At 40.8% G+C, this 23852-nt stretch overlaps 1 protein-coding gene across 4 annotated transcripts in view; it reads left to right on the top strand.

Moving 5' to 3' along the window:
* Positions 1-23852, top strand: part of ZNF423 (zinc finger protein 423) — a 228052-nt gene that overhangs the window by 128810 nt on the left and 75390 nt on the right. For all 4 annotated transcript variants that reach the window (XM_027879805.1, XM_027879806.1, XM_027879808.1 and 1 more), the window contains 2 exons: positions 1769-4992; positions 11559-11643. In XM_027879805.1, coding sequence (XP_027735606.1) covers positions 1769-4992; positions 11559-11643 — 3309 coding nt within the window. The remainder of the gene's footprint in view (positions 1-1768; positions 4993-11558; positions 11644-23852) is intronic.

Here is a 23852-nt window from a genome sequence, read left to right on the forward strand (position 1 = left end):
GAGGTGGCTTAAATTGGGAACATGAGGCTTTGTTGCAGCCGCAGAGAGACAGAGCCGTTCATGGTCGGGGGAGTGAAGCCTGAGAAAAGTTTACGTAAAAAAAAAAGCAGGAGCTCATTGCCCGTGTTTTAGGTTTGGGCTCCGCCAGACTCGGAGGAGCTGGTCGAGCACAAAGACCTTGAGCATCTTAGAAGCGCGGGTGCTTGCTGAGAGTCGAGGTGCATTTCGGGAGCAGGAAGAAGCGTGTTCCCGGTGTCCAGCATCGCTCTGGAGCAGGAGGTTTAGTTACACGGGGGAGCGGAGCTCTCTGGGGAGCACGGGGCGAGGGGGGTGGACGCCTGACCTGTGCATCCTGAGGAGCTGGCATCCGTGCCGGGCGGGAAAAGTTGTTTGGGTTGTGAATATTTGGTCTAGTTTTTTTTCCAAGGTAGCGCCTCTCTTTCTTTCCTGGAATGAAAAAGCAGGTCTTTGCCAAAGCAAACGGTGCCACAGGAGCTGCCTCGTACGGTGGTGATATCCTTACTAGCCGAGCCTTTCTTTGAGAGCTCCTCCGCTGTACATGTGCTCTCCTCCGCCTGGTGACTCTGTAGTTGGCAGGCACGAGGAGTGTGCGTGTGGCAGCCTACACACACAGTTGGGGATTTTTTTTTTTATTGGTTTGTTTTAGTAAAAGCTGAAGTAGGAACATTAAATGTTTTATAAGGACAGTGTATCTCAAGAACCAGTTCGTTTTTGGAATCTTCAAATGTTTATGCGGCCAGCGCCTTCCCTCATTTACATGAACTTTATTTTTGCTCCGTTCTGTGGTTTAGTTTTATATCAGACCGGTGGTGTTTTTGTTTCGCTCAACACCTCTGCATTTGTTGGAATTAGGGTATTTGAACTCAATCTCTTCTGTTGCATATTAACAACTCTGTTAATGAAAGCTAGCAACATTTTATGTATTTTTCCTAAAATGACTGTTTTACTGCTGGAGTTGGTGCTGGTTTTCGTTATGGTAATATCAAATTATAAAATATTTTCTAAAGCTTCATATTAAGCAAAGGAAGTAGTTATTGAAACAGAGGCTGGGCCACTGTTGGTTTATCCTGAAGTTGATTCTTTTGTGATGTCTTTATATGTCCAGTGGTGATTTTCCTGGGCTTTTTAAAATTTGGTTTTGTACGAAAAGGACAACATTGCCTTTTACACAAGCGAATGTGGTAATGGTGCATATCTCTTTTCTTATTTTCTTCAGCTGCTTCAAATCTTATGCTTTTATTTCACCTACGTGTTTGACTCTGCCTTTTAGCAGCCTTTAATTCTGTTACAGTTTTGAGACAGAACTGAAGGATTTTGTTTAATGGAGACATTCCTTAAAATCATCTTAATGTAGCATTAAAAGACCCACAAATTCACAGGTGATCACTTAACACTGTAGCTTTTCGAAATGTTTGTATTGCTTCATTGCACATTGTGTTTCACTTTCTTTATTCATTGTTTATTGCTTTACAGTACAGTGAGCAGGTGTTAAACCTGCTAAAGAAAAACGCTTTTTATTAACACTAGATGTTGGCATATTTGTGAATTATGTGTACAAATATATTTTTATTTCTCTTTCTCAAACCTCCTTTGAAATTCAAGAGGGTTTTTTGGGGGGTTTTTGAGTTGATTTTTTTTTTTTTAATGCTGTAGTAGCAGAAGCCCATAGTGTTGTTGAGAGCTTTGTCCTTATTTCACAGATGCACTGGGAATTGTTTTTAATCTCCTTTCTGCTTTCCCATTACAGATGGTGATGACGACCCACAACTCTCCTGGGTGGCTTCATCTCCCTCCAGCAAAGATGTTGCATCACCCACTCAGATGATAGGAGATGGGTGTGATCTCGGCATCGGGGAGGAGGAAGGGGGGACTGGCCTGCCATATCCGTGTCAGTTTTGTGATAAGTCCTTCATTCGCCTGAGCTACCTTAAAAGGCACGAGCAGATCCACAGTGACAAACTACCTTTCAAATGCACCTACTGTAGCCGGCTTTTTAAGCACAAGAGAAGTAGGGATCGCCACATAAAGCTTCACACAGGGGATAAAAAGTACCATTGCCACGAATGCGAGGCTGCGTTCTCCCGCAGCGACCACCTCAAAATTCACCTGAAAACCCACAGCTCCAGCAAACCGTTCAAGTGTACTGTTTGTAAACGTGGGTTTTCATCTACCAGCTCATTGCAGTCTCACATGCAAGCTCATAAAAAGAACAAGGAACATATGGCAAAGACTGAGAAAGAGGTGAAGAAGGATGATTTTATGTGTGATTACTGTGAAGAGACATTCAGTCAGACTGAAGATTTGGAGAAGCACGTAATGACACGCCACCCACAGCTTTCTGAGAAGGCCGATTTGCAGTGTATTCATTGCCCTGAAGTATTTGTAGATGAAAACTCGCTGCTCTCACACATTCATCAAGCCCATGCCAACAAAAAACACAAGTGCCCTATGTGCCCAGAGCAGTTTTCTTCAGTGGAGGAAGTCTATTGCCACTTGGACAGCCACAGGCAACCTGACTCCAGCAATCACAGCATCAGCCCTGACCCAGTCTTGGGGAGTGTTGCGTCCATGAGCAGTGCAACGCCCGACTCCAGCGCATCGGTGGAAAGAGGTTCCACCCCAGATTCGACCTTAAAGCCTTTGAGAGGACAGAAGAAAACCAGGTCTGTTGACAGAGAGGAAGGCCAGAACTGGTCTAAAGTTACTTACAGCTGCCCATACTGCTCGAAGCGCGATTTCAACAGCCTTGCTGTTCTGGAGATCCATCTCAAGACCATTCATGCAGACAAACCTCAGCAAAGCCACACGTGCCAGATCTGCCTTGATTCCATGCCTACACTGTACAACTTGAATGAACACGTGAGAAAAGTGCACAAGAACCATGCCTATCCCATGATGCAGTTTAGCAACATTTCTGCCTTCCATTGTAATTACTGCCCGGAGATGTTTGCAGATATCAATAGCTTACAGGAGCACATCCGTATTACTCACTGTGGCCCAAACGCTACCCCTCAAGATGGCAACAACGCTTTCTTCTGTAACCAGTGCTCCATGGGCTTTCTGACCGAAGCAACCTTGACTGAGCACATTCAGCAGACTCACTGCAATGTAGGAAATTCAAAATTGGATTCCCCTGTCATTCAGCCAACACAGTCTTTTATGGAAGTTTATTCATGCCCTTATTGCACAAACTCCCCCATTTTTGGCTCCATCCTGAAGCTTACAAAGCATATTAAAGAAAACCACAAGAACATTCCTCTGGCACACAATAAGAAGTCAAAAGCAGAGCAGAGTCCAGTTTCTTCTGATGTTGAAGTCTCATCCCCTAAAAGGCAGCGGCTTTCTGCTAGCGTAAACTCAGTGTCTAATGGTGAATACCCATGTAATCAGTGTGATCTGAAGTTCTCAAATTTTGAAAGTTTTCAAACCCATTTAAAGTTGCATTTGGAGTTACTGTTGAGGAAACAGTCTTGCCCTCAGTGTAAAGAAGACTTTGATTCCCAGGAGTCTCTTCTGCAACATCTCACTGTACATTACATGACAACTTCAACTCATTATGTATGTGAGAGCTGTGACAAACAGTTTTCTTCAGTGGATGATTTGCAGAAGCATTTGTTGGACATGCATACTTTTGTGTTGTATCACTGCACCCTTTGCCAAGAAGTTTTTGATTCCAAGGTATCTATCCAAGTGCATCTGGCAGTCAAGCACAGCAATGAAAAGAAGATGTATCGTTGCACAGCCTGTAACTGGGATTTTAGGAAGGAGGTGGATCTCCAGATCCATGTGAAGCATAGTCACTTGGGAAATCCATCAAAGTCTCACAAATGCATCTTTTGTGGTGAGACCTTTAGCACAGAAGTAGAACTGCAATGCCACATCACAACCCACAGCAAAAAATACAACTGCAAGTTCTGTAGCAAAGCTTTTCATGCCATCATCTTGCTCGAAAAGCACTTGCGGGAAAAACACTGTGTTTTTGATGCGAGTGCTGAGAATGGTACAGCTAATGGCATGACCCCAACAAATAAGAAGGCAGAAGGGGCAGATATCCAGAATATGTTGATGAAGAATCCAGATACTTCCAATAGTCATGAAGCCAGTGAGGATGATGTAGATGCTTCTGAGCCCATGTATGGCTGTGACATTTGTGGGGCTGCCTACACTATGGAGGTCCTCTTGCAGAACCATCGCTTGAGAGATCATAACATCAGGCCCGGGGAGGATGACTGTTCTAGGAAGAAAGCAGAATTCATCAAAGGTAGCCACAAGTGTAATATCTGCTCAAGGACCTTTTTCTCGGAAAACGGCCTGAGAGAGCACATGCAGACCCATCGAGGCCCAGCTAAGCACTACATGTGCCCCATCTGCGGGGAACGTTTCCCGTCACTCCTGACCCTGACGGAGCACAAAGTCACTCACAGCAAGAGTTTGGATACAGGGACATGTCGGATCTGCAAAATGCCGCTGCAGAGCGAGGAGGAATTTATTGAGCACTGCCAGATGCATCCAGATCTCAGAAACTCCCTCACCGGGTTCCGCTGCGTTGTCTGCATGCAGACAGTCACCTCCACCCTTGAGCTGAAAATTCATGGGACATTCCATATGCAGAAATTGGCAGGAAACTCTGCAACCTCGTCACCCAACGGCCAGGCCTTGCAAAAACTCTACAAGTGTGCGTTGTGCTTGAAGGAGTTCCGGAATAAGCAGGACTTGGTAAAGTTGGATGTGAACGGCCTTCCCTATGGCCTGTGTGCTGGATGCATGACCAGGAGCACGAATGGACAGTCTTCGGGCTTGACTCCACAGGAGGTGAACGAGAGGCCATGTGGCAGTCTGAGGTGTCCAGAGTGTAGTGTCAAATTTGAAAGTGCTGAAGATCTAGAGAGCCACATTCAGGTAGACCATCGAGACCTGACGCCTGAGACTAGTGGCCAAAGGAAAGGTACCCAGACGTCCCCTGTTCCCAGAGTAAGTACAGCTGAATTTAAAATGTTTGAGGGATAAAATGTAGACTTTCAATGTGAGAACTGATCTCATGTTTTGTTTTTTTTTTTTTAAACAGTCACACTGTTACTTTATCAGGTTAATTGTGCTTCTAAAAAACCCAACAAAACAGGAGGAAGGGTGATGCACATAGAAAAATTAAAAGTTGTTCAGCCTCGCAGGCTCCTTGATTCCTAGTGGCAGCACACCAGATTTTTTTACCAGAGATCTGCCCTAGATCTAGCAACAGAGAGCTAAGACACTTGAACAGTGGAGACTGAGTTTGTCCATGAGCTCTGATTCTACTGAACTGGCAGATCTCGAAAAGCTGGGGCAATTTAATGAAAAAAAGGAGATGCTGAGTACCCAAAACAACAAAAAAAATCTAATCTGTCATGTATGAGGAAGAAGATTATTTTTTACTAAGGAAATAAAAATGAGCAGGAGGATACAGGAATTTTTGAGGAAAAATGTAGTGAATTCCACCCTATCCCCTAAATTGTCACCTAAAACAAACTACTGTGCTAAAGAGCTTGCCCTTATGTATGTCTGTTAGAGTGAGTGGTTTGATGTTACTTGGATGTCTGTGTGCATACATGTGTGCATGCATGTATGTGTGTATGATTTTGAAAGAACCTGCTTCATGGCCCTTCTGTAAGTTTAGTTTTCTTGGACATTGTTGTCTAATGCAGATCACATGTAAGTGTGCTGTCCTTGACTGTTCACAGATAGCCTGCTTTCCCATTTCTGAGCTTACAAGTTATTTGGGAACATGCAGATCCAAGTAAGGTTCCAGAAGCCTACTCAGGAGATTAATATCATTTGCAGTTTATAGTCTTTTAAAATTATTTGTTGACGTTTTGGTTCAAGAATGGGCCAAGTCAGTCCTTCCTCTGTCAGGAACAGATGGAATGAGAAGTGGATTTTGGAAATCTTCTCAGGAGACCAACAGCAGACACATCTGAGTATTGATATCATCTGACATTTTTAATTAAACATGATGGGGTGAGATTTTCAAAAGTATCCAAGGAAATTAGGCACCCAACTCCTAATGAATAATTCCAGCCGTAGATGCCTGTTTATGTCAATCTGCTAATTAAAGCACCCATAAACACATCTTACTGAATTAAAAGAACCTGAAAATACCATTCAACTAGAACACCAGAGGCTCAGTAAGTAAAAGAAGACCCTAAGTATGTGCTGAGGGTGTAGGCTGAGATGCCTCCAGCAGAGCTGGTGCAGGCTGTGTCCCCGCAGGACACGTCACCTCTGGTCGAGCTGGGCTGTGCAGGGACACACTGGCACTGCCTCAGTGCCCTGACCCAGGCTCCTGAGACAATCCCACAGAAACTTTAATTTCTTTTATTTTTTTTTTTCTCTGTTAATAAAACACCTGGATGTTTTTCCCTCTGGGTGTGGTGAATGTGTGACTAGGCCTCCAGGCACACACACCTAATTTTGCAGAAGAACAAGGAATGGAAATATCCCTCTTTTGATGCGATACCTTCTGAGATTTCAGCTGAGGCTCTGGCTGGGTCATTGTCCTTCCTCCTCCTCAGATCTTTATTTCCTTCTAAATTCTTTAAAACACCTCTGTTATCTTAGGTAGGACTAATTCATATTGCTGTGCCTGTAGCCTAAAGTATTACCTTTTCCTTCCTATGAACTGGAAGAACACATTGCCATTTTCTGTCTTATTTCTTGCTTTAACTCCTTCTACTCAGTAACAGCTTCCATACTTGTTCTCTCAGGGAAAGTTTTAAGCTCTTCAATAAGGTAAATGCTTTGGATTTCATCCCATGAGGAAAGTTCTGAGGTCCTTTGAAGAAGATAATGAAAAGTCAGCATTTGTGATGATGGCAAATGGCACCTTCAACCTGTATCTATGGCCTGCTCATATGCTAATATCAGAGACCTTTGTGGTATGCATCCCAGGAACAGATATATTGTTATTAGGAATAATTCATTATCTTACCCTTCATTTTAGGTACAAGACCTGAATTCTGATATCAGTTCACTTGAAAACTATTGGTGTTTCACTCAGGTTTCTTAAGGCAATGAGTGCCCTTTGTGTCTGCCTAGTACAGGGATTTTCAAAGAATTATATTGTCTTTTAAATGGTGATATATCTCTGTATTTCAAGAATAGCATTTACTTAACTTCACTGGCTTCATAGCAAAGCTAAGCAAGTTGAACATGATCTCTCTTGTCATCTTGTAATGTGCTGTGCACAGTAAAATACCACTTTACTGGAGCAGTGTTTAGCACACAGTGCATGTAATCTGCACATGTCCAGAGAAGAGCTACTTCTCTCCACTTCTTGAGCACTTCTACATTTCTTTTTACAAACACCTTACTGATTTTTCTTTCTTAAGTGGAAAAACAGCTACAGTCAGAAGGAAAATATAGGTAGACTAGATTTTTAGAAAGGAAGAAAACAAGTATTAGCGCTTCATGAACAAAGAATGTTCAGGAAGAAAAAAGAGCAGGAGAAACTGAACAATTCCTTTTTATTGAAGTTTATATATATGTGCAAGTGCATATAGCACCACAAAGGAAGTATGACTATTTTGTTATATTTTGGTTTCACTTTTTACTATTGAATTATTCGAGATTTTATTCTGAAAATCAGTTGGAGACACCTAAATGAGCATTGAAAACTACTTAAAATTGCTTGGCAGTTTTGGAGTTTGGTTCTTTTTTATCCATAAGAATGAAAGAAAAGTAATAACCCTTAAAAATCCTGCTGCATTCTGTCTTCCTCTTACAATTTAGAATGGCAAAGAAATGGGAAGAAATATCTGGGAATTGATCACCTTTGTTTCTGGATGCCTACCTAGGATCCAGTCAAGTTGGTCAATAAGATAGATTCCTAGGCAGGCAAAGTTTTTGCCTTGTGCATATGGCAACATCCACTTTGGAGGATTTGTTTTTAGGAGATTTTAATTCAAGTCAGTAGTCTTCTGTAAGAAGCATCACTAGGAGCAATAAATAAAATACATCTTAGTAGTAAAAGATTGCTCTAACATCAATTTGTGTTTAATTCTTATAGTTTTACATAGGCTATTCTGTTTGGATAGGACTAAAAAGTTTTTTTTCCAGATAAGCATCACTAGTAGAGGTACCATTCAGTATCTGATACATGTATAGTTCAAGACCTTTTTTGATTCTATTAAGATCTCATCAGAGGTAATGCTTTCCTATTTTTCTGAACTTATTTCTGTGCATGGCACCTTCAGTTTTGAAGACATTTTATTAATTCCTTTTCACATCCTTTCTAAAGGAATGTGCATATCTTGAGAAACGTGACTGGTTGTTTATTATTGAGATTTCTCGTTTCCCAATACTGGACACAGTCACATTCCAAGCAGTTCTTACTTTTATACAGATTTATCCTTATTTTGTACCACAGGTATCATGAACACTGCTTGTTTAACGTTGACAATGACAAATGCTTAGACTTCAGTTAAGTTTTCATCTTGAATGGTGTTGCTATTTTTAGCCCACCTAGGTTATTTGGACCGAAGAAGCAAAGGAGGCAGCATAGAAAGTTGGAAGAATGAACCCTATTGTGTTCCTTTACTCAGTTCCTTTTCTCCTGCACACTTTCTTGGACTCAATTCCTTCTCTTTGTTCTCCCCCACACCCCTTCTCTTCCCTTGTAAATCCACTTGAATGGAGGAATATTTTCTTTGTAGAACAGGAAACCATTTCCAGATTTAAAGGAGGATAGTCTGGAAAGCCCAGGAGAACAATAGATACTTCAGAAAAGAAAACAGAACCCTCTGTTGTTATTACTACGGTTTTGTGCCAAGACTAGAATTAAATATCTTGACTTAATAGGGATTGAACTCTCAGCTGAAAGTCTGCTCATCTGGTCTCTTTTGTCATCTAGGTGCCATCACCTAGACTGTGTTAGCTCCTCAGAGTGTGGCCATCTTTGTTGTCATGGCTTGTGAAGATAAAACTTAAGAAAAGGATAACTGATCCATTAATAATGTTCATGAAGCAGAAAAAAGGTAGTAGAAGACCATATTTGGTAGCAAAACTAATATAGCCTGATATTAAAACTAGTGCTTCCCATTTACTGGTAATGGAAGTATGTGACATTCTTTTAAAGAGAGTTATTAATGAGCCAAAAAATCAGCTCTTCCTCCTCTTGCATGTACATTTGTGTGCTAATATGGCTATAATTATTTTGAGACCTGTATGAGGCCATTTATTAACCTCATTCCACATCAAGTGGGGTGCCTTGTCACAGGAGGCATCACCTTGGTCGAGATGCTCTTTTGCATGCACGGGTCTCAACTGAGGCTGAAGGTAATACTCAGAGGAAGTCTGAAATCTGCCATCTTCTTTGAGAGGTGCTCATGCCAAGCAGGGTGTGAAATGGTGTAGAGTTTGTGCCGGGTCTGTGGATAAACAAGGACATCCTGTCTCCAGATCTGTTAGTAAGTAGCTTTCAGAAGCACCGAATCAATTAAAAAAATTATTCATTTGTCTGTGTTTAATATAACTTTAAAGGTTTTAAATAGAATCAGGCTAAAATATTGTCCTCTTTAGCTAGTTACTTAGGGAACCCTCATAACAGAGATAAGCGTTGGACGAGGCACAAAACTTAGCTTTGAAGTTTTAAAGAAGAGGAAGGTTTCAAGTTTTACATGTGACCACATGAATCAGTCACTGCCCAATCCCATTTTTCTCTTCCAAGGTTTTCTGTGTTTTGTTTTGTTTTTAAAGTTAGGAGCCCTCAGCATGTGTATGCCAGTGTGTTTGAGAGGTCATGTGTACGTATGTGTGCTGTGCTTGTCTGCCAGAATAGATTCCCCAGAAAGAGTGCTGCAGAAATCCAGCTGCTTTTCCATTAACAGCCTTGATTTCCGAATGGACTCCAGGAGGATACTTTCTTGAGCTACCTAGGGATAACTAGCCAATCCAAACTATTTCCTTTTATGTGGTTGGCTGTGACAGCTTTTGACCAATGGAGAATAGCCTTCTCCCTATTACCATGTTAATCACCCATTGTTATTTTAGCCTAGAAAGCCCTGCCTACGTGCAAACACACACTGGTACAGAATTCATGGACTACACGTAACATCCATAGACTGGTGCATTTGTTATTATGGTATTACAGCATGTTCATTAACCTCCAGCAGGCTAACTTGTTGCCATTGATGACACGGGAAGTAGTTAAGAAGCTCTTGGCAGCACCTAATTTGTTCTTTCCTCAGCAGGTGCTCGAGGAAATTGGATCCCATGCACAGAGGGGGTGGCAGCAACTCCCCTGTCTAACTCAAAACTTCTGACTTATTACTGCTGTCCTAAAAATGGGATTCTATGTCTGGGTATGGGGTGGAGGCTGTATGAAAAAGTGATGGGCATCTAAAAGTACACAAAAAATACCCACAAAATGTTTTCCTTCTAAAAAGTTCAGAGGGTGTTGCTTACTGAGTTGGGTTTCTCAGTGCTGTTGGCTTGGGGTTCTCATCCATCGCTCAGCTAACTGAGCTGGTGGCCAGTGTGCTGAGATGTCACCTGTGTTCTGCTGCCATCAGCTCGAGCTGAAAGGTGTTGCATGCTCCTGCTCCTGCCTAGTGGCAAGTGTTGCAGTAGGAATTATTTCCAGTAAGAAGGAGGCACAAAAGGACCAATTTTCTAAATTACACATCAAAAGATGTCTATTTAGATAGCATATTCCCATGCAGTAAATGAGCTGTACATTAGACCAAAGCACCACACTCCTGCTTTGGGAAATAAGAGTTTTTGCAAGTGTACAAAAGCTTAGCATTCATGGGTTTTGTGTTTTTGTTTTTTTGTTTTGTTTTGTTTTTTTTTTTTCCTGACTTGGATGTCTACCTTGTCAACATGCATTTTAATTTCTGGTTTCATGGATTTTTTCCTGTCATGTTGCAGAAGTACATGCACCACTGTCAATCTGAATGCAAACCCCATTTTCCCTGTTTGAATAAATGGTTCATGTAATTGCTTCTTCACACTGTCTCCTGACTTCTGCACCTAGGCCTCCCTGGTTTGACTTTGAGATGGAGATTGTGCTAGGAAACAGTTCTTTTGTGGTAATGCAGTTTTTCCAGGATTTCTGATGGGAGACCAATACAAAATGCATTTTTTTTGTCCACTTGCCCATGTAACTGTAGGTGCTTTACCTACTGTGTTTTGAGTTTAACAAAAGGTAGAATTTTTTGAGAAAGTTGATCTTATTCTGAAAACAGTTATTTTTCTGTCTTTTGTTTCACTCTGTGGGAATTTTACTGCAATGGGTTAAATGACAGGAGCAATCTCATTATGGCTCAAGTACTCAAATTTTCAAGTACTGTAATTTGAAATTTTTTAAGTTGAAATCGAAATTTTTTCGTAAATCAGGTTGTTAATTAGAGTGTGTTTATGGTCCCAGAAAAGCCTGATCTGGGGATATATGAGCAAAACAGACCTCAGTGGAGGAAATTTGAAGCATGTAACATGCTATATTCATGATCACACTTGCCTTATGCTACAGTGCAGTTTTCTCTAATCTCTTTTTGGTTATTAAACAGAAAAAGACCTATCAATGCATCAAGTGCCAGATGACCTTTGAGAATGAGAGAGAGATACAAATCCATGTCGCTAACCATATGATTGGTAAGACATTCTTTACACTAGGCCACTCATTGGCTGCTTGTTTTTTGCTACTCTTTGAAATTCTCTATACGAATTACTTGTTAATATTCATGCTGTAATTTATTTTTTTATTTTTCAAGGAAAATGATTTTGATGTAATGATTCTTCAAAGCTTTTTAAATATGTGGTTATAAAAGTGTTACTACTGAGTTTTTTTCCTTATCCTTTTGAGTCCTCATGTAGCATTTTCATTTATATTAAAATCAAACTTTTGACAGTATCTTCCATTTGATAGCATAAATTTCTCTCTATCTACGTAAAAAGTACTTGCCAGTTGTCAACCACTTAGGAGCAATTATGTTTCAATTTTGTATGTCATGACATTGAATAGATGTAACTGCTAGCATTTTCCCAGCTAAGTGTGGTGAATTCCTGAGGAACACTGTCAAAACAAAACACTTACAGAGTTATTTCAATGGATTTTTTTCTTTTTCCAACAATTCTGGACTTCAGGAAGCTCAATTTTTCAGACATGCAAGTGTTTTAAAATTCAGTGCTTTCTGCCTTCTACTGCAGTCCTGTTGCAGGAGTTATAAAAGCGTTATTGTGATCTGATGGGTTGTATTTCTGCTGCAGCTGTATGATTGCTTTTCTGAAAGGCTTTTCCTCTCTGTACAGATGTTATAAATATATGTGTTGACCCAAGAGGTCCGTTTATTTTGATGCATAGACCACAAGGAGTTATTTACACATGCATAGGCATATGTTGGGTGAGACCCTTCAAGGACCCTACAGTGCTCTCCGTGTGTCTCCTACCTTCACATGCAGTATTTATCTCCCATAAGCCTAATGGCTTTCCTTCAACAATTTTACATTTAGGAAATTATTGTCCCATCAATTCAAGTATGTAACTCCTGTTAGCTTTGAAGTAGATTATGCATAAATACCAGAAAGAGAGAGAAATGTGGACTGACAGTCTTCAAACCCTCACCCCCAAATGAAAAATAGACATGTCAGTCACAATAATTTTCATCCAAGAGCCAGGCAGGAGTTTTAAGTTAATGTCAAGCAGGTTAAGATGAAGATATCTAAAAATGTTTGCTTTTGTAGCAGGTGCTAATGTAATCTCTTGTTTGCAAGCTTGAAGAGTGAGATCCTTATTAATTGGACCATAGTGATTTCATGTAGCTCCCCCCTAGATTTTTCTCTAAGAAGGAAGTCCTTAGGCAAGCTTAGCACTTGTTTCAACTTAATTTATGATCCAGTACCTAATAAATGATTTTTAAATACAAAGGTCTTGAAACGTCAAGTTAAGGTTCTGCTTGATTTAAGAGGGGAATCACTTTTCCTTTTGGAAAGAAATAATTTTTTCATTTTCCACTAACTGATGTGTGTAATTTATGTATGTAGGTCCTCAAATTAGTGCTGTCTGGAATCATACACAATTCTCTACACGACCTTACAAGGTTCACCATTAGTACTATTGGAAAACAACAGGAATAGAAGGCATAGAAGGCTGAGAAAAGTGTGGTGCTGATGAATACTGTACCTGTTGTTTCCTTGAAGCTGTACATAAGTTATTATACATACTTGGAAGAACTCTGTAAAAATACAAAGGTGCACATGGGCCTGGTTCTGTACACCTAAGACATTGTAAATACCAGGACATGGTAAGAAAATGTGTGATTATTCCATTGTGGTGTCGTGTCTTCATATTGCTTTGCTGAGGTATGGTCTGAGGATGTGCATTAAGTTCTGGTCATCACTTCTTTTAATAGTGCAGTTTAGGAAAGAGCAGTATAGAAACCTGTAATAGCCAAGATTCCTCCCACTCTGAGTGTTTTGGTTCACAAGGCACTTGGGCCCCCTCTCCTTCAGGACATGCAAGTGCTTCCGAAAAGGTGTTGCCAGTGAGTTTGCTCACTTGTATTTGTTGGTATTTTTTCTTTGCTAGGGAATACTGAAGGGAAAAGAAGAGGCTAGATGTCACCATTTCTTCAGCAATAAATTTTATGCAGATTTTTGGTGTTAATGTGCGTAGTTCTGAGTTGGTAATAGTAAGGAGAGTGTTGGACTGCCTCTTGGGCTTGCTCCTGTGCCCTTTGATCACAGCCTTGAGAGCCTTGTTGCCTTGTTCAGGCCTCAGGAGAGACACGGCTCCTTTCTGCTCAGGCTGGTTCCTCACTTATAAAATAAGAGGTGCAAGAGTTTCCCTGCTCTGTGTTAGATCAAGTCTAGCCAGATGGGCAGTGAGAGACAGAAGACAGGGTAGCTGTTTCTGCAGCCCAGATCTGTTTCACAGGGATTTTTAATGTCATCGTTGTCAATATAAGACCTGCAGAGGAGGATTTGTTAGTGCTGGGGGAACACTGAGATCTCAGGGTGATCATACAGGGCTTTGGGGGACAGGTGGATCTTGCTCTCAGACTGTGTGTCCTCAGGAGCTTAGGGCTGGCCTTATCTCAATGAACTTGTATCTGTCTAAAGTTAAGGTGTCTGGTTTAATATAGTCATTGAGATGCTGTCTGGGGAAAATGAATGATTGATACCAATCCAAGATAAGAGTTTGACTAGGATAAGCATTTCCAGGGAGAGATTTTTATCTCTCTTTTGAATTTGAGGTGAGCCAAGACAATGAAGTTAGCCTTGACATGTAATTTTTAGGTAAAAAAATCCCTTGGCTTTGATAATCCAAGTCCTCTCAGCAGCACTTTCTTCTCATACTTTGAGAAACACAAAATCAATAGTTGAGATATCCTAAGCACTTGCTTACAGTTTTATTCTGCTCAAGTGACTGTCAACAAAGGAATCCTTGCTCTGTAGCAGCTATACTTGTTAAGTATGAGTGTCCATAATACGATTAAAGAATTCAATTGTTTCTGACATCATAGTCTTAAAAACTGCTTCCAGTTAAGTTGACTGTGCCTCCCTCTTCCCTCCTCTCAGCTCCTCAGTCTGGAGTCAGAGGCCCTGTTCATAATTCATGGAGGTAGGGGGGTTATTTCTTTCAAAGCATATGCAGGGAATTTCCAGTGCTACTCCCACACACTGCTTTGAAAAATTACCCTTCTGCACTCTAGCCCTTCACATCCTGTGCACAAACACAGAGGCACATTGGGTCCTGCACGAGGTCCCCAGGGAAGGAGCAGGCTGGTTACATCCCCAGAGGAGGGAAACGGGAGATGTTTTGTTTCAGTTTCACTGGGGCCAGTGGAAGGGCTCTATGCAGCAGAACAGACCTCCTCAGCTGGGGTTAGCCAGGAAGGAATCTGTTTAGGAAGCTTTTCAGCTGGTGGAAGAGGGGCTGTTCTGGTTGGAATTTTTAGAGAGCAGTGGTCTTTGAAACATTGCACCGATTGGGGCTCCTTTGAAACATTTCCATGCCCACAGAAAGGGGATCCCCCTTTGAAACATTTACAGGCATTGGGGAGTCCACCTGGGACTATATCAAAAACTTTCAGTAGTTCTTGCAGCCTCTGTACTTGCTTACCTCCTGTTGCGCTGACCTGGCAATGTTTAAAGCTTCTCCCCCTCATCTCCCCACCTACCACTGCCTCTGATGTGCCGTCTCTATTAGATGCAGGGGAGGATGGGCGTTCGCGGCTGTGGGCTCTACGGGGGGCACTGAGCAGCCATGGCAGCAGCCAGGAGCGTGGAAATCTGTCAGTGCAGCCTCTCCCCAGTGGCTGGGGGAGCCGTGGAACTTCAGTCTCCATCACGGGGTCACTGCTGAGTCCCCACGGCAAATGAGCAGTGACTGCTCCCATTGTGCACTGCCAAGGGAAACCCGCTCAGAGCCCTGCACAGGGACATAAGGATTACACCCAGGGTTTTCATGTTGGGTTTTTACAGCTATGCTATTCCCACAGCCAGGCTCGATGCCCTAATTAGTATTTTTCAGGGTGCACAAAATTCCACAGACTTGTTCTCCAAGTGGGTCAGTTCGCCCAGTATCAAGGGGAAGCACATTTGGATCCCTGCTGGAGTTCTCAGCTGTTTGGATAAGAGAAGTGGCCATAGCAATACTTGTCTCTATCTCGATTAGATGGGGGATGTTTTCCATTTAATGTTCAAAGAAGATGAGCAACTGTCCCAACCCTTCTGTCTCCCATTCTTTCCTGGCAAACATGCACAGGAAACTCAACTGGGGCTCAGTTAGTGCTGGAACACACTGATTCCTGGTTTGTGCTCTAACATTGGGATTGCTCTAACATTCCTTCTGGCTCTGGCTCCAAAGGAGTGCAAGTGTTAATGGGGTCATGGGAGGCTCTCTGAGTCATTGGAGCTCAGCAGAGCCCTGCCCTGGTGCTGCTCCTGTCCTTACCTTTGCAATTGCCAGTGTTCCCAGTCCAGATTCCCGTCTCAACACTGGTGAGCAGCGAGGGAGGGAGGGGCTGGGCTGGATGTGCTGCAGTGTGTGCGATGTGAAGCATGAGGCTCTGTCTGTGCTTTGGGAGCCACTGGGGATGAAGGGGAGTGCTGAAGGGAAAGCTTCCAGAAGTCACAATGAAATTGTTTTGTGGCCTGGTTCTTGAACTGCAGCCTGGACAAACACCTCCCTGCTTGATGTGTTGGGGACAAGCAAGTTAAACATTGTGTTTGGAGGAACGGGGAGAGTTTTCAGAGGACTGCCCCAAGCCATGGCATATCATACATACATTGTATGTAGCGCAGGACTCCCAAGGATCTTAATTACCTTTCCTGCCCTTGGAGATCATGTTTCAAGTTCTGGAAACACTCTGCCAGATTTAAACACAAAGAGAGGAGGGGAAACATCCATCCACAGTTACATTTCTTTCAAATGCATGCCAGTGTTCTGACCAACTATAGATTTGTTATTTTGTTAATGTTTTAAAATAATATAATATTTAAAAATAATGAAATCAGTTGAGTGTTCATAAGAGGCCAAACTGAATTAATAACTATAGAAATAATTTTCTAAAAAGCAGCAATTTAGAAAGTTGATTTTTATGTTTGGAAGAATTAGCAGTTGATACCAATCTCCATCACTAAGATGACACCAGCACAGGGGTGAAGGGGTTGAGATAGTACTCAAAATCAAGCATAAATCAAAAATTCCCAGTTATGTTTTCCTCTTCTGTTTAAAAATTGAAGCAAACAGGTTTTTCTTTTGATTTATGTTTCATAGTTTCCATAAATTCAGATCTTAGCAAAATTGCTAATTTATATATTATATGAATAAAAATTCAGACTCATTTTGGATTGTCTTGAATTCCTATCTGTCACAGTAGATTCTGAGTGTGTGACTGTCTAACAAGGATGTAGATAAGCATTGTTTTTCCAGAAATTACTTTTATACATGTAAAGAGACTAGCCCTGGGTACCTCTGATGAGGATGGAAAGTGCTTCTGATACTCAGGCCTGATCTTGTGAAGCACTTTGTTCCTCTTTCTCGCTGAATTGAGAGCAGCAAACTTTTCAGAATCTCTCTTGTAATAAAACATGTTTTATTTTATGTGAAATAAATGTTGTCAGTATTGGAAGAAGGGCATCTTTAATGCTTGTGAAATTCCTATTTTCTTCCTGCACATTTCACACAGTACTTGAATTCTAATTGATTTAAAGTTTAAGGGTGCTGTTTGTGTTCTAAAAATGACTGGATGTGGCATGTAGTGGCACAGTCTAGTTGACAAGGTGGTGATCAGCCAAAGGTTGGACTCAGTGATCTCAGAGGTCTTTTCTGATCTGAATGATTCTGTGATTCTGTTTGGTAACATACTGTCATGACTGTGTCCTGAGACAAAACTGTTCAGTTCTTGAGAGAAACTCTTCAGATCTAAGCACTGCTGTTAGTTAAAGCATCTACATTGTAGCAATGATGATGACATTGTAAAGCACTATCTTGGTAATAGCTTTTAGGCATTAAGGCAAATAAAAATGTGCCAGATTGTTTTTGAAGCATTACTTGCAAATTATCAACAGGAACATATTTCTGAACTCAACAGCTGAATGTGTGAATTAATTATAGACACATTAGGAACTCAGAAATGTTTTTTTTAAACTTTGATGTTTGTAAATCATATTACAAGTAATTGCTCTTTTAATGCAGAAATGAAGGTACAGCCTTCATATATTTACTCAGTGCTTGCTTCAGTATCCAGTTCTATGTGGAGTTGCTTTAATAAAGAATATGTACTAGACTTTTATTTTTGTAAGTACACCAAAGTGTACCTACCTTAAGAGATGAAGAACATACATGATGTCTCCACACGCCCCTGAGAGCCTTAAACCCAGGGAGCGAAAGTGCCGTGGGGTGGCCAGAGTCCTGATGGTGCTGCCACAGGAGACTTTGCCCAGGTGGAGATCGTGGCTGGCTCAGGCTCTTGGGCAGAGGGAGCTGCTCGTGTCAGTAAGGTCCTCCTGGCATTTTGTCCAGCTCTAAGCCCTGGTTAGGTATTTTTGCATTCATTACTTTTAGCATTAACCACTTGTACAAGTAATTAAGTGTTGCAATTAGTATAATGTAATAAAGGCTAGAAATGTTTCATTTTACAAGTCAGACTTTTTGAAGTGTAGTTCTCCTGAAAGCCACTGCTAACAGACAGAAGCTACTCCCTTTAGTATAAAACAACACTGGCCCTTTATATAATCTATTACTCAGCTGGTTTCTTACTTTGAAACTAGTTTCAAAACATTACGTTTTTACTGTTCCTTCCTTTCTAAGGCTGGGAAATTACTTATCCAAACTCTTAATAATTTTATGCAGTTGTACTGTGCATATGTGGCCTCCTGCAATTGTTATCTATGCATATTTGTTCACACAAATTACTCCATTTCATGAGAATTTATTTATTTTTGCTTGTTTATCTATCAGGAAAGAAATAACATTTCCCTTAATGTATTCATTCACATATTCCTTTTGCATTTTTCATTTCATTTACAACTTGGTAATAGCAGTTCAGTTTTCACTGACATTTTTATAGCTGCTATGACAACATTCCTGTTTTGCATGATACATGCATAATCGGCTGTGATCACAGTTTTACATTGCTTTCATTCTTTCTTAACCATGTTAAGATTCCTTATAGCCACCAAACTCAATTTTCATATGCAGTGATGATTACACCTGTTTAAACATTTTCCTGGTAGTTTCATATTTATTCATAAAGGGAGCAGTTGATACAGCACCTTTTCTGCAATCAGAGTTCTAAGTGTGATATTTCTTCAAAGTTATCTTTAGCAAGCACCTCAATCTGCCCCACTCTTTCAACATCAGTGTAGCAAAAAAATGCTGTTTTTCAGTAAACTTTGCTCTGTGTAGAAGTAATTTTTCTGAATGTGTAACTTGGTCTTCATTTTATTAATGAACCTTGAAAACTGTTTATGTTTGTATTTAAAAGTCTGCAGAGATGCTTTCTGCCTTATTCTCAGATATTTGACATGTGCAGGGCTCTGTATTTCTAAGTTTACAAACAAATTTCTTATCCCACTCTTTGCTTATCTTGAATATAGAAAAGAAAGCAGGTCCTCACCATATGGGGCTTGGGTTTTCCCTGCAGATGGCAAAATGACTCTGCTTTCTGGTGGAGAGGTCAGCACCCCTCTGTGCCCTACTTTTAAGGAAAAAACTGCCAGAATATATCTTGGGAGTGGAGGAGGGAAAAACCCACCACCATTTCTAGGTGTAGTCTTCAGGCTTCACATAAGTAATGTTTTCAGGATGTTGTCCTTCTCCTTTTGTGGGACTAATGTCTGTATCAGTTATGTCCTTAAAATCTAGGTGTTGATGATTTCTCTACGGGAACTTAACTAACAGATAACAGTTTTATCTGGATAAAGTAAATGTTATCCCCATTTCTTCTTTATTTGCCAAATGAATGTATTGGTTTGGAAACATCAGGTACCAGTACTACCTTTCTTGACTGACAGAAAGCTTTGTGTGTTTTCGTGAAAGAGATGATACATGAGAAGTGAGTAAGGAACAAAGGATTGAATGTTTAGTGAAGCTGGAAAAACCTGTACTGGGTTAGCTAGGAATTAGCTTAGGCAGAGTTGTAAAATACTCTTTTTACCTCTTTGGGGAAACCTAGACAATGTTCCAGACTGTTTCCAGCCACAGGAAAATGAGAAAGGAATGTATATAATATCAGTAATCTGTAGTTAAATTCCTTTTCTGCTGATAAAACTCTGGATTTCATTCTTTCTGAATATCTGGTTCAATATTCAGCACTTTTGAGCACTGGACCTAAAATGTTTGTTTCTCCTCTTTTGATTAAGGAACAACCCTCTGGTTTTGAATCAGTAAGAGTACTGGTGTGCATATGCTGTACCCTGGCTCTAGTTATCAGAAAAAAAGGGTTTATTTGTATGTTAAAGGTCCAGATTTGTACCTCCTGTTACTTGGTTGACTTCAAAGTGAGACAGTTGGCCCATTGCCTTTAATTATAGTTCAAACTCAACAGCATCCTTAACCTTGGGGAAGATTTAATCTGGTCTCCTAGAACAAGAGGTTGCCAACTGACATGACCCTTAAAAAATTATTCCTCTTTTGTCATAGCTGGCAAGTAATTCAAATCAAATACAAGCCTCCCTGGATGCTCTGTCTGTTTGGGGCACCATTTTTTTTTTTTTTTTGCATTCATGGAGAAAACTTTTCTATCCTGAGGTTCCTTACAGTGATCCCCATGAAGGAAGCCCTTGTAAACTATTTAAGGCTTTTACCTTTTTTTTCCATGTTTCCAGGCTCCTGGCACACGTAAAGCCTTTGCCTCTGTAGTTTGTGCCAGAGGAGCTGCTTCCTCGTATAGCAAGGTTTTGTCACAGACTTTTTTTCATTCAATTTATTAGTAACTTTTGACAGCTTTGGGCCTTTTTTTAAAAATCAGAAGGGTTTTAATTGCATATTTTGACTTGGCAGATTCACTGTGTGCCATTTAAAAAATTACATTTCTTTAGTTAAAAAATAAAAAACTTACATTCTTGCGACAGCCAGTAACTACCAGGTGATTGCACAGTAAGCTTGAGGAAGAAGACTTCAGGCTGTCCCTGTCAGAATTCCCTGCAGTAGTGTCAAAAGAATTGGCAGATCATGATTTTATAAATGAAAAAATTTTGTCCTGCCACAACTGAAAAACTCAAAGAAATCATGGATATGAATACCATGGTCTTCAGAAGGCAGAGGTACACTGCAAGCCAAAACATCCCAGTGTATTCCATTGTCATCTGTTTCACCCATTTCATAGAATCATTTGGAAAAGAGGTCCAAGATCATCGAGTCCAACCTTTGACCGAACACCACCCTGTCAACTAGACCAGAGCACTGAGTGCAACATCCAGTTGTTTCTTGAACGCTTCCAGATATGGTGATTCCACCACCTCCCTGGGCAGCCCCTTCCAATGCCTGATAATCCTTTCAGTGAAAAAATTCTTCCTGATGTCCAACCTGAACTTCCCCTGGCACAGCTTGAGGCCAGTTCCCCTTTTTGCTTGTTGCCTGGGAAAAGAGGCTGACCCTCACCTGGCTAAAGCCTCCTTCAGAGAGTTGTAGAGAGCACTAAGTTCTCCTCTGAGCCCCTTTTCTCTAGGCTGAAAACCCTCAGCTCTCTCAGCCGCTCCTTGTAGGACTTGCTCTCTAGATCCTTGAGCAGCTCCGTTCCCTCCTCTGGACTCGCTCCAGCACCTCAATGTCTTCATTGTCATGAGGGGCCCAGAACTGGATGCACGACTCGAGTTGTGGCATCACCAGTGCCCAGCACAGGGGGACAGTCCCTGTTTTGTGTTTTGTCCTGCTGGCACAAATCTGTAGCTGACAGATGGGGTGGATGAGGTGCTGACCCCATGGGGAGGAGCTGAGCCTTTTTGCTTCCTGTAGGAATAGGCCAAAGGCAGTTTGGTCCAGTGTTTCCTTTTTTTGCACCTCCTGAATTGGTGGAGAAGACTACAAAAAATGGTACCTGGTAGGAAGTGCACAGCACACTGCTTACATGTTTACACCCCACTTTAGTCATTCATAGCCTACTTGGGATTTAATCCTGCCTTCAGCTGCACATCATTCATCATCTGGTGGCCAGTCAAGGGCCTTAAAAATGACCAAGTCTATTGAATGTTGTGTGTGTAACTGTGAAGTGTTTGGATCTTGTGATGACTTTATCCTGTTCTGTATTCACTGGGAAGTTTTTTAGCATGGTTCAGGCTAGGCAGATCCATAGGTTTTAGGTTTGCTCTGAATAGAGTTTGGATGTTTTAAAGGATCAACATCAACTAGCACCACTGGCGTGTCCTCTGCTGTTATGTTTTGCACGCATCAGATATCATGTATTATTGGGGTATGGAGAAATATTTCCTAAACCCCATGACTGTGAGTTATATCCTGGAATAAATATTGGCAACAAAAGTTAAATGATGAAACCTCATGCAATGAACAGTAACTGATTCAAGCTGGGCCGGATATAGATAGCTAAAGTCGAAGGGAAAGTATTCCAGTGACATTTTCTTCTTGTTTACTTTCTAGTTAAGAAATTCTCTTTTTATCCCCCCTTTTTCTTAAAAAAAAAGAAGAAAAAAAAAAAGGATAGATCAACTTTTGATTTGGAAAAAAAGGATTTGGGGTGAAAAAGGGAAAGCAAAGCAACTTTCCCTTCACCTGTAAAATCTTTTAAAACTGGTAGTAGCGGTGCCTTCACTTAAAGAACATCAATGGAGAGAATTTCCTTTGAAAACTAATTCCAGTGTACCCAAAAATGAAACCAACAATGTTTTTATTAAACCAGAATGATGACCTTTCAAGGAATGAGGAATTTAAATCATGAGATGTTATTTATGTAGTTTACTTTATATTCCATCTGAAAATCTAGATGGACAATTATACTACAGGAATCCAAAAATACTGAATACAGGTATCCAAAAGCAATGAAAAAATACTTGAGGTATTGGAAAAGTTAAATATGTTATTAAAGCATTATTAGAAGGAAAGCTAGGTTCTTTAAATGTTTTCACTAAAACTTGTATGGATTTTTTTTCTTGTAAGCATGTTAGTGGTATTAATACCCATTGTCAAGGCATCTGATGCTCAGATACCATTGTACTGTTTGATTGTGGGAGATTTCTGTCCATAGGTGGTCGACTTTGGGTGTCCAAGAGTCTATGTAGAGTTGATGTGGGGAAAACTTACTCTGTATTTTTTTAAACAGCCTGTTTTGATAGGGAAATGTGCAGTTGCTTGTAAATGCTCCACTTCCAGGGAGTGAAAGATGGTGAAGATTAGCAGTTCTGGAGTTCAGCGCAGACATTGCCTGGAAACATTAACTGCAGAGTGGTTTGTGTTTTGTGCACTAGTAGTCCATGCAATCTAAACATCAGTCTGCAGTTTTAAAGAAGAGACCTTTGTCATGCAGGCTATGAGGCCTAATTTCACCTGACACAAAGGTGTGGCTCTGTTACCTCTAGAACTATGACTCGATACTCCTTTATTGTTAACAAGTGATTGAGGTTTGATTTTTCATTCCAGTGGAAGTACTATTAGACCATAAATGTACAAGGTGTAATTATATTTATCTTGTATCTTTGTTCTTGTTTGAACATAACTTACTAGGAAGAGAACTCTAGAGACCCCAAATATGTATTTTATATGGCCTAGTCAAAGAGTTTTCCCATTTTTGTAAGCCTTAAACTGGGGAAGTAGCTGCCATTTGCAAACTAGCAATACAGTAAAAGCACATCATTGTACAAAACATTTTATTTGGACAGCTGTATAAAAATGGCAACACACTGTGAAATCCATTAACAGCAAAACATGTTAAATTCAGCAAAATGCATCTCATGTGGAACACTGAATAAGAAATTATAGTCTGAGTTTTACTAGCTGGTTATCAGAGTCTGTCTTGAATGAAGAAAATTGAATTTTTTTTCATGTGTCTGCCTATAATAACGGTGAATGCTGTACAGTGGGTTTTGAAACTAGCATGTACCTGTAAATTCTTGGTTCACAGACTCTTCTGCAAGGTTTTCACAAATCTAAGCATCCATGAGGAGTCTAAGGGGGCGGTTGTCACACAGGCAAGTAGCTCTTACTGGCATGTTGGGTCCCACTCACGCTCATTTGCATTGCTGGGTTCAGAAACATTTGTAGGGGTAAGTTTTAGGGGATGTAGAGTAAGAGGTCAAACTGTGAAGAAATGGATTCTCCCCCGCCTTGTCCCTCTGCCGTGCCAGCGAGGACTGCAGTCTTGCCAGGCAAGGGTAGGGACTTTGACTCGTGGGATTTGCACGGG

The sequence above is a fragment of the Empidonax traillii genome, unplaced genomic scaffold (assembly GCF_003031625.1).
Source record: "Empidonax traillii isolate 1590-97213 ecotype Southwest subspecies unplaced genomic scaffold, ASM303162v1 scaffold59:size1551110, whole genome shotgun sequence".
Lineage (NCBI taxonomy): Eukaryota > Metazoa > Chordata > Aves > Passeriformes > Tyrannidae > Empidonax > Empidonax traillii.